The sequence below is a fragment of the Rhineura floridana genome, chromosome 5, assembly GCF_030035675.1.
Source record: "Rhineura floridana isolate rRhiFlo1 chromosome 5, rRhiFlo1.hap2, whole genome shotgun sequence".
NCBI lineage: Eukaryota > Metazoa > Chordata > Lepidosauria > Squamata > Rhineuridae > Rhineura > Rhineura floridana.
Window position 1 is genome coordinate 45106203 of NC_084484.1, and position 12990 is coordinate 45119192.

Here is a 12990-nt window from a genome sequence, read left to right on the forward strand (position 1 = left end):
AAGCAAGATGAAATAAGAGCAAAACCTGAAAGAAAGGATGCCACAAAATATTAGAAACTTAGAAATTGAAAAAAGAAACAATGGCAACACCCCTGTAAAATCCATGTTCTACAAATAGGAATAAATTTCACTGTCATATGATCATATGTTCAGTATTTTTCACATACATTATCTCAGCATTCTTAACAACAATCCCATAATGTAGTATTATGGTCAGTCTTATTATCTCCACATTAAAGCTAGGAAGACTGAGGCTGGGTGAAAGTGGCTTACCTAAGAGACTACCTAGTCCCAGGCTACGGTCTGAAGGCACATGTGGCTAGCTCCCTGCTGAAGCTAAGCAGGGTCAGGTCTGGTCAGTGCCTGGATGGGAGACCGCCTGGGAACCATATGTAAGCCACCTTGGGTTTCAATCATGAAAAAGAAAGGCGGGGTAGAAATGTAATAAATAATAATAATAATAGTTAGTTCATGTCAAAAGTATGATAATTACTAGTGCCCAGCAAAGCCTCAGTGCTCGTGTAGTAATTTGTGTCTGTGAGTGTACTATAGAAAGATAGGCGAGTGCCAACAGCACAGATTCTGAGATCCAAATCCTAATTTTTTCATTGCAGCTTAGTTAACAACATTTATTTTAAAAAATACTATTGTTCTTATAAAATAGGGACAAGCAAATGGGCACTATAATCTACCTAGATCAGTAGATTGCCTTTTAGGCCTCTAAAAAAGCCTCTGAGCATGGATGTTTGCTGATAACATCAGCATGTGCCTACAGAACAAGGCTGTGGGAATTTCCCAGCTTAAGGCAGTGGGCAGCTGAGTAGTCCCTGAAACTCCTCTACATAAGTAGGCTCAGAGTCGTTCCTGTCCTTCGGTATGAGGGATCTGTATGATCCCTAAGCCCAGTATTGCCCTTCAGTCACTGCCCGCATAAGAATGTAAGTAAAGTGTTGCTGGATCAGAACAATGATCTGTCTGGTCCAGCATCCTGTTTCCTCAGGGAAGCCCATAAAAAGGACATGAAGCAATACTGGGCTGTGAAAGGAGACTTATGTCTAAGGTGTATAAAAATAGGCTGGCTCAGCTCACAGATAGCTGGGTTACAGGAAGCTGCCTTATAGTGAGTCAGACCATTGGTCCATCTAGCTCAGTATTGCCTACATTAACTGGCAGCAGCTCTCCAGCATTTTGGATAGGGAACCTTACCTGGAGATACCATGGAATGAACCTGGGACAGTTTGCATGCAAAGCATGTGCTCTACCACTGATCCCAGGTTGTGCTTAAGGACTGACTGAACAAGCTCTCTTCCACAAGGCCCGGCAGCTTTCCTAAGTCTCTGTTTGTGGACTAGGAATGCACAGCTCTCCCAAGACTGGGGAACTTCTCAAAACCTAGCAGGCTTGAGATCTGCACAAATTCCCCATGCCTGAATTCTCTAGAAATGCAGCAGATTTCAGTGAACTGCTATCAACATTTCTTGTCAAATTCTGGCTGGGATTGAATTCAGCCACTGCCTTATTGACAATGAAATATTAAAATAGTCCTCTGTCATACAGCAATGCTATTTCTGTTATTTACAGTTTTTTTACTGTTATTACAATACAAATCAAAAGCCTATTATGCCTAGCAATAGTTTAGGAGACCTGCTCATTACCTGACATAAGCTGAAACCAGGTAGTGAGTATGGGGGTTCTTATTAAATTAGCACAATATTTTAGACATGTTTGAAAACCACTTTAGTTGAACATGAAGCAGGGCTATAGCCTTGGGTGAACAGCTTTAGATACTTTCCTGAAATTGCATGATTCTTCTCATTCACATATACAAAAGAGTTAGGATTATTTAAAAAGATGTATTGGTGTTTCAATGTGTAAATATCTCAAAACAAAACAAAAACACCTTTTACAGAAAGGCACACCTGCAAACAAGAAGAGACATAAAAAAAGTTATGTCTGCATGTAAATCTTGGAATGGTTAACTATACAGTATGTGTGAGAGAGGTGAATAGTTTCCTAAAGTAAACACTTACTAGAATTACTGCTGTCATCCTTGGTTCCATCGAGACTTCCATCAGGGTGCATTTGCAAGTAGTAGCCTTGCCTGCAATATAACCTGGTCACTATACCCTTGAGCTGGGGATCTGAAAGACAAACATATTTTGTCACTACCCTCAAAGCCATTTCATGAGATATCCTTATGTATCTCTTGGAGAATAAAATATTTTGTACAGCTCCACTTAATGGCTGCCTATAAATTACTACAGGGAGGAAACAATTTCTTAATAGGTTATCAGAGTTTTAGTTGCTATGTTGCTCCCAAAGAATAAGAAACAGAACCCAAGAAAGACAAAGTCAAAACAGATGGTCAGCTTTTTAATGTTTTCCCACTACTAAAGGATGAGACCCATATTATTCTTATAAGGTGCCTTTGATATACTCTTTTTTTCTGTCAGTTGGAAGCTAATATCCCAGCAAGCTAAGAGCTTGTAAGTGTTCATATGAGCATTTTCTTTACTCACGCCCCAAAATGGTTGTTGTTATGCATTTTGTTCATCCCCACATTGAGAAACATCAGTAATTTAAGATATGGCCCATGTTGCCCCCACAGAGTAAGGAAAAGTGAGCTACATTTTATTGGAAATATGCTTGGCGACAAAAGGGAAGCACACATAGTTAATTAGTTGGACTTTGGGCCTATGAGACATGATGTGAGGACTAACGCCAGGGAACACATTGACTATGAACAACCACTTAACAATGAAGAAAAATTGGACTCTTAAGAAGTAGAAGTGCTGAAATACTGGAAAAATTCCCAGCAGCACTAAAATAGAAATTTTATTTCTTCACATAAGCTTCTTACTCTTGAAAACATGCACAATTTAGTTCCTTTGTAATTACTTGTCTACATTGCTCAGTATAAATTCCGTCCATTTTCTTTCTTTCTTTCTTTCTTTCTTTCTTTCTTTCTTTCTTTCTTTCTTTCTTTCTTTCTTTCTTTCTTTCAACAGCTACAATAGCCCACCTTTGTTCTAATCCTGTTCCTATCTGTGCAGGGTCCATGTTCTATTTGTTAAAGTTCTTCCCACAAAGTATATACGCACAGGAACCTATTCAGGCTGGGACATTTTCACAGGAACATTCTTTCAGTAGTTTCAAAAATTCTAAGTGCAGCAGAGATAAATGTAGTGCACTACAATAAGTAGCATAATTTGGGGAGTACGGGTCAATCAATCACTCAACAAATAAAAACGCTACTTTTCAAGCATATATTATTCATAACCAAATATCGTGTTTGTTAAGCATGATTGTTAATAATGATCCATGTTCCACATATGCAGCAATCACATGGCTCGTACCATTGAGAGAATAGTAAGATGAATGTCTCTCAGTAAAAGGACTCTAAGCAAGGACTGATAAAGGGGACCCTTCTCCAGACAACTGGAACTTCCTGTCATATTTTGAAGGTGAAAGAACTCTGTGTGCCATTTCTGGGGAAGAAAATTCAACTAAGAAAGTGGGGAATCTGTTATGGAAATATATATATATATATATATATGCAGAGATACTCAAAAGTTTGAGCTGCATGTGTGCCAGTGTGTATTTACCTAAGTAGCAGGCTTTTACCCTACTTTTAGATCACTGAGACTTAAGACTTAGTAAAATAAGAAAAACAACTTTATTTATAGAAATACATAGTAGATAGGAAAGGCATACCTAATTCTAACTAATGAAGTTGGAGGCGCAATGCCCAGACTTGGATATTGCCCTCATGGCTCAGGAGAGAGAGCAAAGGCAAAGATGTTCCCTCTCTCCTCAGACAGGGAAGAAGAAGAAGACAAAGGAAGGAGGGGCAGGTCAGCTTCCCTGAGCATATCAGTTTACAATGGAAGGAGGTTAGGTAGAGAACAGCACAGGTAAAGTTAGGCAAGCCTAGCCAGCTGGAGGACCCTCACTCTATCTTCCTTCTGGAATACAAACAAAAGAACCCAAACAGGTGTTGCCCTTGCCCCACTTCCAACAGAATCGTGTTGAGTGGGTGACTGACCTGTACTTCCCAGGTTAAGTTGACAGATCATAACAGGTGTGAAAATGTCTAAGTCTGGTACAGTGATATGGAAGGTTATCATTTCATGTACTAAAGGATTTAAATCTTTCTGTCTTTTTCTTTAAAAAGTTTGTTATTATTGTGTATATGAAGAAAATATAATAATAAAAATTACCTTTAAGGATGCAAAGTCAGTAGGAACCTTGAATAATTATGAAATTTTCCAGTTTTCCCTAAGTACAACTACATAATAGACATAACTACACAACAGACATTGTGCCTCATGTTTTAAAATCATATTGTATCTTGTAAAATGCATGTTCACAAACCATGTGTGCAGAATGTATGTATTTATTTATTTAACAAAAGTATTTATATACCTCTTGCAAAACATCAGGGTAAGTGTACACAAAAACATTCAAAAGCAATACAAAACATTCATTAGAATGACAGGCTACTCAAGAGACAAAACCATCTTCCAGAGACATCTGAAAGTAAAAAAAAAAATTAAAGTGTAACGACTTGTTAAAACTTGTATCTATCTGTGTAAAATGTTTATGCTCCCAACCACAAAGGAACAGTCTGGGTCATTTCCCCCCCTCCCTGCTTGCTGGAGAATAGAACATTCTGCAGTTTTCTGCCAAGGGCATAATCAACAAGTAGTGCAATACCTCCATCAGTCATGGAAGTCTGTGATTCCGAAACTGTCATGCATGAACAAACTCTCCATGAAAATCAAATCATGTAATCCATTTTAATTTAGTCACATTCAGAAAATTACAGAGACATAGCAGAATGACAGAACCATTTGTCAATTTGCTTATAATTTGTACAGGAACTAGCCAATCTACATTAGTATGATTACCAACTCAGAAGCATCTATAAATCAGTAGATTTCATTTCTACAGTAACAGAGGGACTGAAAACAGAAGGGCAGTCAGATAATACAAGATCTCCATATACAGGAACACTAATATACCAAGCTAAGAGAAATAATCCAGATGGTTCACTTTTTTATATGACAGCAATTATCATTATTTTTGTATATGTCATTCATCTGTGTGCCAGTTTCACATAAGCTTCCTATTAAATCAAGGTTTTATCCTAAAGCTTCAGATGAGGGCTGAAGTAGCAATGAAAGTCTGCAGGCTAGAGAACTGTGGCACAGTTTTGCACCTGGCAATTCTACCCATATCAGGAACTAATGTAATTCATTTGACCACAGCTTTTCAGAACTCCCTCTAGAATTTTTAAAGCACCTGGGAAAATTCCATAGAAAATAAGGTATTCCAGATCATCAGTTAGCAGCTCAGTAAGGAAAGGATAGGAGTCTAATTTGCAATGCTAAGTACAAAATTCTGAACCACAGCCAATTTTATATTGTTATGTACAGAAAGCTTCTTCTATAATACAGAGTGGCAGTGTTCCTTAACTTGTCATTAACTTCATTTATTCCTTTCCAGAATGTATAAAAGCACATGAAATGAAGTGGTATATTCTTTCTGGTTAGATATGCAAAAGCATCGCTCCAAAATGCTGCTGGCATATTCACAGAATGTAGTACACTGTATGCGGTCCTATCTCTTGTTAATATGTCAATTGCACAAAAAATGGAAAGGAACCACTCATATTACTTGTATAGAATTTTACATTTTCTTATATTGACAGTCAGAAACTGTATCTGCATACAGAACAGAAAAAAAACCCATGGTAAACAATCTGGCAAAGAAAAAAGGGTGGGTGGGAAGAAAAGAAATTCTACTTGCTTCCAAACTTATTAACCAGGAATTTACAATATTATATATGTCACACAAGAATTATAGGGCAACTAGGGTCAACATTTATTTTTAATTTGAAGTCCATGCCAAAATTCAAGGCTTTCCCAGTCTGTCTGATAGCATATTTTGGCAATGCACACCTACCCTTCTCCATTTCCGGCTGCTAGTATTAAGTGTAAAGCAATCAATTTAAAATAAATGATAAAATTTTGCTCAATACAAACAAAATGATTGTGCTATGTTTTCACATATACAGAAAGTGGAATGAGTGATCTAAGCTCAGCAGGTTGCATTCAGCACATTCAAAATGGAAGAGACATTTTCTTCTCTCATTGTAACCACTATATTACCAATGGGAAGGGTTTTCACTTAAGTAACACCTTTCTTCATTAATTCATTTCCATAAAATAACTACAGAATGTTAGATTTGGTTTTGCTAAATTTATTCTATAGCCAACAACCATCTCAAGCAAGATTCAGTATCCTCACTCCTATTTCCTAGATGTGCCACACAGGATAATATTGTACCATAAAGTTCCAATCCTAAACACACTTACTAAAGGTGTCAGGCTCGGTCCTACTATTAGGCTTGATATTCTCTCTGTTAAACTCCAGGGAGCTAAAAAAACTACCAATGTTCTGAATCTAAAACTATGCAAACTCCTCTGCAAATTTCAGCTTAAACTCCTTGGTGGTTTAAATGAGTGGTTTCAAAAGATGCTTCATTTTCAAAATGTCAGTAAATTCCACAATGGGGAGTTTGGCCAACAGCTTCAGGTGTTCCTCCAAAGGATCAGTTTTTGACTGGATTCTCAACTGTCTGGGCATTTGAAATGAAACTCAAATGGATTTGAAAGCTCTAAGACATTTCTGAGAACTAGGACTGGGAAGTAGGGCTGGTACAATCTGTGAAGTTTGGTTTCTTTCAGTATCTCATTCTTCCAATTTTAAAATCAGTTCCCCACATTTCCCCATCAGTTTGGGATTTTTAAAAAAAGTTCTCATGGAAATTCATCATTCTTTTAGTGAAAATTTATTTTAAAACAAACATATTTGTATAAAACTTTGCCTAATATACACATTTTGGAAGGCAATTCCCCTAATATAATGCATTTTGTATGTTATTTTCACTAATATATACATTTTTATGCACACGTTTACCTAGTGGTTAAGGTGGTGGACTACGACCTGGAAGACTGCAGTTTGAATCCCCACACAGCCATGAAACTCACTGGGTGACCTTGGGCCAGTCACTGCCTCTCAGCCTCATGAAAACCCTACTCATAGGGTCACCATAAGTCGGAATTGACTGAAGGCAGTACATTTACATTTTTACCTCAGTTATGCATTTCTGTACACATTACTTGGCTGAAAAACTGCATTATAAAATTTGGAGAGGAGCAAATTTCAACAGATGGCAGTGTTTTGGTTTTCATATTGATTCAGAAAGTATGAATTAGGTAGGTGTGCCTTTAAATGCAAACTGAATCAAATCCCCCCCCCCCTACCTGGAGGTATCAGTCTGTGCCACAGCATTCATATCACCTATGGAACTCTCCCCAAGATTCCTGTCTACTTTGTTTTCTGTTTCAGGAGCTGGGGAAAATAGCAAGAGGAGAACCATTTCCTGCAATGATGCTGAGTGTACTGGTACGACATCCAGAGATAATGAAAAATGCAGTTCTCAAGGCTCACAGAGGGCATTATCCAGTGCTCCTGTTCTGCTAGCACAAGGGGTATGTCATGTGCTAATGGAATTGGACTTTTGCCTCCTCTCATCTCCCCTGCAGACCCCCCCACCTCAAAATAGGACAAAATTGTCCTCAAAATAGGCTACAGAGGGTTGAGGAACCCTCCGGAGAAGATTTGGGGGCTGCAGCAGTAGGAGAGGGAAAGGACGTGCCACTGTGCTAGCAGAACTCCACTGGGACAGCTTTGGATAGAACTCATTATCTCCAGGTGCACCACACAAGGCTCTCCTGTAATCTCCACTGTGGGAAAGTGAGCTCTGCTTGCCATTTCCCTTCTCTCCATGAAGAGAGAAAACAGAAGTCAAAAGGGAGAGCTCCATTCCTACACTGGAGGAAATGGCTGCTGATATAATCACAAGAGAAATGATGGGGTTTACTCCATTACAGCAAGAAAGTGGAGGAGGGAGCCACTAAGGCTATTGTTAGGTAAGCGAGAGAGAGAATGTGTGTGTCTGTGATCAGTAAAGGCCGTATGTACAACATGTATGTAAATGTGAACAGGGCAAAGGGTTTTAATGTTTGTCAGTAGGTTTTGAGCTACGTTCCAGGGACCTCTGAGGTTCCTCAGAAACTAACCAGAGGCTCCTCAGTGAGAAGCTCAATAATGGCAGAAAAATAGGTATAGAAGTAGCACTCTGAATGCAGGATGAAAACTAAGCTCCTAGCAACCTTCCAAAACTTCACTTCTCCTTATTGTGGCACATTTTATCTTCAAACAACACCCTATCCACCATCCCAGCTAACTTAACAAATGATGATACCCAGCAAGAACATCCAAGAAAATCACCATCAGAAAGCAACTCATTGGAATTTCTCATTAAATATCAGAGCAATCCAAACTATAGGAAGCTAATGTAATTTACAGCTGGATAAATTATGCCAATGTAATTTACCCCTATTCCAAACTCAATTCAGAACCACAGTTACTGCTGGCTGAGCTGACCTGAGCCTGGCACAAGGAAACAAGCCTTGAAAATAGAGTTTGACTTACACCACCCTTTTTGCCAGTGTAGCTTCCTCTGATTTGCTAGGTCATGTGACCGAGCTGAATGGAGTTTGGAATAGGGCTAAGTCTCCCCCTGCCTTGTACCATCTCTGCCACTCCCTCAAATGCCTCTTTTTCAGGACTTAACCTGGCCTTAGCTAACCTGGCTTCACCTGAGCCTTCGCTGAGTTGGCTAAACCCTGGGTCAGACAGGATGGAGCATTTATGCTGGCATATCTTTGGCTGAGCTGGGAATGAGGGATTTCAGCCTGCATAGCCCAGGCTCAGCCAGAGATCCACCTATTCCACACTCCCCTCATCCCAGCTGATCTTGGGTTTGGATTGCTCCCTGTGTTACATTTCATGGAAGGGTATTGATTGAAAAGCTGTGTGTGTGTGTGTGTCTAATTATACTGATTTTGGAAATTATGTTTAAATAAATACGTAAATGCAATGCCACCTTGTTCTGATGTGTTTTAGTACATGACAACAATGCAAACAGCTACAGTTCTTTGCTTTTCCATGACCTTTTCTCTGGCTTTCCATTTCACTTCTGTGGCTACTCATTATCAGTGAATATTCTATGCTTGTCAATAAAAACATTCCTGACATGAAATAAAGTTATACATTACCATTACAAATATGTATAAAATAGGCATGACGTACTCTTTGACTGGGAGAATTTGTATGGAAGTGGTGAATTGTGACAAGTGGGAAAAGAATTAAAATTCTTTGCAAATGCTTGACATATTTTACAAACAGTTCATGTGGCTCTGCTTTTACTACCTCTACTATATATTAGGGCAGAGATGAAGAGTTCTGAATTTTTAGCTAGTAATGCCTGGCAGGAGAGAATCATGGCTCATAACTTATACACTGTATTGGCAGAGACAGATAAATTTGGCTCGGTAGCCTAAACCTCCTATTGCATGATAATAGGCATTTGTAGGTTGATATGAGACAGAAGGAACGTCACAAATATGTGGAGTGTGAAATGCTTTCTAGCCAAACATGTCAAGGGACCAATGGGTTTCTTTATGGGGAAATAACCAGCTCCAGGCTAATAAAACTGTGTTAATTACTGCTTCTGATACTTCCTGCTGCCACAATGGATCATTATTATATTACTTCTGCATCAAACCTAGTTTTCAGTCCATCTGCCAAACATACATGGGATCCTTCATTTCAGTCTGTTTCAAGATCAAATAACATTTAGTACATTTGAACACTTTGAGATGCTAATACTACATAGAAGCAGCTTAAATTTAAATAAATACTACAAGCACCACAAGATTTTCCTCTCATGTTCAACACTCATGAAGGTACCAATAAAGCCATTCCCGTTCCGTGCCCGGGACTTACCGGGCAAAGGGGCGTGTTTGCGGCCGCAGCCGATGTTCCGGCCGCCATGTTGGGGCTGCGCGCGCACATGGCGCTCTGGCACGCCGGCGTGTAACACAGCTAGGGGGCGGGGCAGCCAAAGGCCATTTAGGGCCACCCTGCCAGCTTCCCGCCATCTGTTTGAATTCCGGCGGCAGCAGCAAGGCCTCAGCGGCGCAGCGCGGCTCTTTTGGCAGCGCACATGGCCTCGGGAGGCTTTGTCTCGGCTGGGCCGGGTGCTCAGCGCCGAGCCTCTCCAGCCTCATCGGGAGATCGAGAAGCAGCTGCAGCAGCGCGGGATCGGCAGCGAGGCGGGGCTCAGCGAGGCTTGGCGGCATCTGCGGCATCGGGGCTTGCGAGGCCCTGCGGTTCCGGCAGCGGCAGCAGCAGCGGATCCCAGGAGGATGGAGTCTCGCGCCGGAAGAGGACCTATTGGCAGTGGCAGCGGCAACCCCTTCCAGGCCCGGCGCCTCTGCAGCAGCGCAGGATCGGGGCCAACGGCAGCGAGGACCACAGGCTAGGTGGCCTTTGGGCTGCAATTTTATTTGGGGCATCTTCAGGGAAGGGCGGGTGGCGCACGACCCTTGGTTCCCTTCAGATAAAGGGGTGCGGGAGGGAACATAGTATTAGCAGGCCAGGCCCCCTCCCCCAATTTCTGGACAGGGCTGGGCCAGGGATACAAAACCGCTAGAGATGCCACCCAAAAAAGGGCAGGGGGGGCCAAAAGGGAAAGGAAAGGCCCCCAAAGCAGGGGAAAAATGCCCACCCCCAGCGGTAGTGAGTGCTAGGAGAGAGGAGGGGCCACCATGGGCTGCCATACTGGCTAGGCTGGAGGCCCTCGAGCATGGCCCACACCAGCCTGGTGCACCTAGGGCCCCACCTGCGAGGGGGAAAACAAAGGAGCCAGCACCCAAACGTATAGGGGGAAAGCACAGCAGCCAGTGAACAGGGCTGACGCAGGGGATGTTGCCTCCATCTTAGCAAGACTGGACGCACTGGAGGCCGGGCCCAGGGCGGAGGCAAGGACGCCTAGCATGGAGACAGAAGCAGGGCCCACCTTGCAAGCAGCCCCGACAATGCAGCCCACACAGGGACCTTCAGCAGACAGCACTCAGGGTGAGTCACCTATTGCGCCTCGCCAACAAGGGCAGCAGCAGTGGAGCTGGCCCCCATGGGGGTTCCCCTACTGGCCCTTTTCCCCACCAGCGGGAACCGAGGGATATGGACAGGCAGGGACTCCCGCGGGGGGGGAGGGTTTATGCAGCATCCCCTAAGGGAGGCCTGTGAGCAGGTCTGGCACCCTGCCGCTGGGACAGCAGCAGAAGGGGGGAATCAGCCCTCCCTGCCTGCCAACCCCCCTGCAGAGACATCCGACCCCCTGGGATCAGTTAGAGAGGGGGCCATACCCTTTGGGGAGACATCGGCCCCGCTAGGTTTTCACCTGCTGCCGGCTACATATATATGTTCTTATGTTCTTATGAAAGGGGAGTATGTCGACGTATTCTCACTCCTGTACAGTGAGCCAGTTGTAAAGGACAAGGATAAAGGGGAACAGGCACAGCCCGATAGGCCCAAGAGGCGACACACACAGCGCTCTTGGGCCAACTGGCTGCCTGCATTCCTTACATACATGGGGGTGGTAATACAGAGGCAGCCTCATAGGGCCTCAGTACTGATCAAATACCTGGACATCATATATAGGGGCTACTCTGAGTTCCAGGGAACGGCATGGCTGGACTATGACCAGGCATTCTTTATGAGGGCGGCCTTTGACACCTCCCTCCCATGGGATAAAAAGGAACCCGACCTGTGGCTGCAATTCACGTCACATTCCAAGCCCATGGCAGGCGATAGGGCAGACAGTGGCCATCTCTTGGTTCGGCAGGCGTCAGCAGCTCATTCCCGTGGGCCTGCGGGGCAGGGGGTTCAACCCCGCCTGCTTTGCTGGGAGTTCAGCTCACGCAGGCACTGCGGTCGAAGCCCATGCAGGTTCAGACATGAATGTGCCCTATGTGGGGGCCCCCACTCCTGTACTAGCTGCCCCAGAGGCCGCCCCTTCAGGGGAGGGAACAGGGATCCGCCTGGGACAAGGAAGCCAGGAGCTGCAGGCGCAGCTCAAGGAAAGGGGCCCCAGCCCAATTAAAATCTCTGAGCTCCAACATTTACTCTGCCTCTACCCCAAAGTGCAAGACGCCCAGTTTTTACTCAAAGGTTTTACAGTGGGTTTTCAAATCCCCTATTTGGGTCCCAGGTGGCCTTTCATGTCCCGCAACCTTAAGTCTGCAGTGGGCAGGGAAGCAGTGGTTAGAAAATTATGAAGGAAGTCATGGCCGGCCAGGTATTGGGCCCCTTTGCGGCACCACCCATCCCCTCACTCAGAGTGTCCCCTCTGGGCCTCGTCCCCAAGAAGGCAGCTGGGGAATTTCGCCTCATACACCACCTGTCCTTTCCGAGGGGGGAGTCAGTCAACGACTTTATCCCAGCGGAGCTGTGCTCTGTCCGCTACACATCATTTGACAGTGCGGTGCGGATGGTTAGGGATTGTGGGCCAAGGGCCCTTATGGGAAAGTGCGACATCAAATCGGCTTTCCGTCTCCTCCCCGTCCACCCGCAGGACTTCGAGCTGTTGGGCTTGGCTTTTGCGGGTGAATATTACGTGGACAGGGTATTGCCTATGGGCTGCTCTATCTCATGCTCTGTTTTTGAGCGCTTCAGCTCTTTCTTGGAGTGGGCAGTCAAGAGGCGTGCAGGCTCGCAATCAGTGGTGCACTATTTGGATGACTATCTGTTTGCGGGTCCTGCGGACTCGGTCGCCTGTAGGGCCCTTATGGCGCATTTTGTAGGGCTAGCGGGGAAATTGGGCGTCCCCCTCGCGGCCGAGAAAACTGAGGGCCCGTCTACCGCTCTCGCTTTTCTGGGCATCGAGATAGATACGGTGGCACAATGCTGCAGGCTCCCTCGAGATAAGTTGACGTCCCTGAGGAAAAAAATCTTGGAGGTGGCCGGGTCTAATAAGGTGACATTAGCCACGCTCCAACAGCTGGCAGGCCA

General features: G+C 43.8%; 1 protein-coding gene across 4 annotated transcripts in view; it reads right to left on the reverse strand.

The window, feature by feature from the left end:
• Positions 1-12990, reverse strand: part of FGF14 (fibroblast growth factor 14) — a 525484-nt gene that overhangs the window by 149883 nt on the left and 362611 nt on the right. For 3 of the 4 annotated variants that reach the window (XM_061626601.1, XM_061626600.1, XM_061626599.1), the window contains one exon: positions 2031-2141. In XM_061626601.1, coding sequence (XP_061482585.1) covers positions 2031-2082 — 52 coding nt within the window. In that variant the 5' untranslated portion in view covers positions 2083-2141. Of the gene's footprint in view, positions 1-2030; positions 2142-9921; positions 9955-12990 lie in introns of those variants that run through there. The other variant, XM_061626602.1, reaches the window with a different exon arrangement.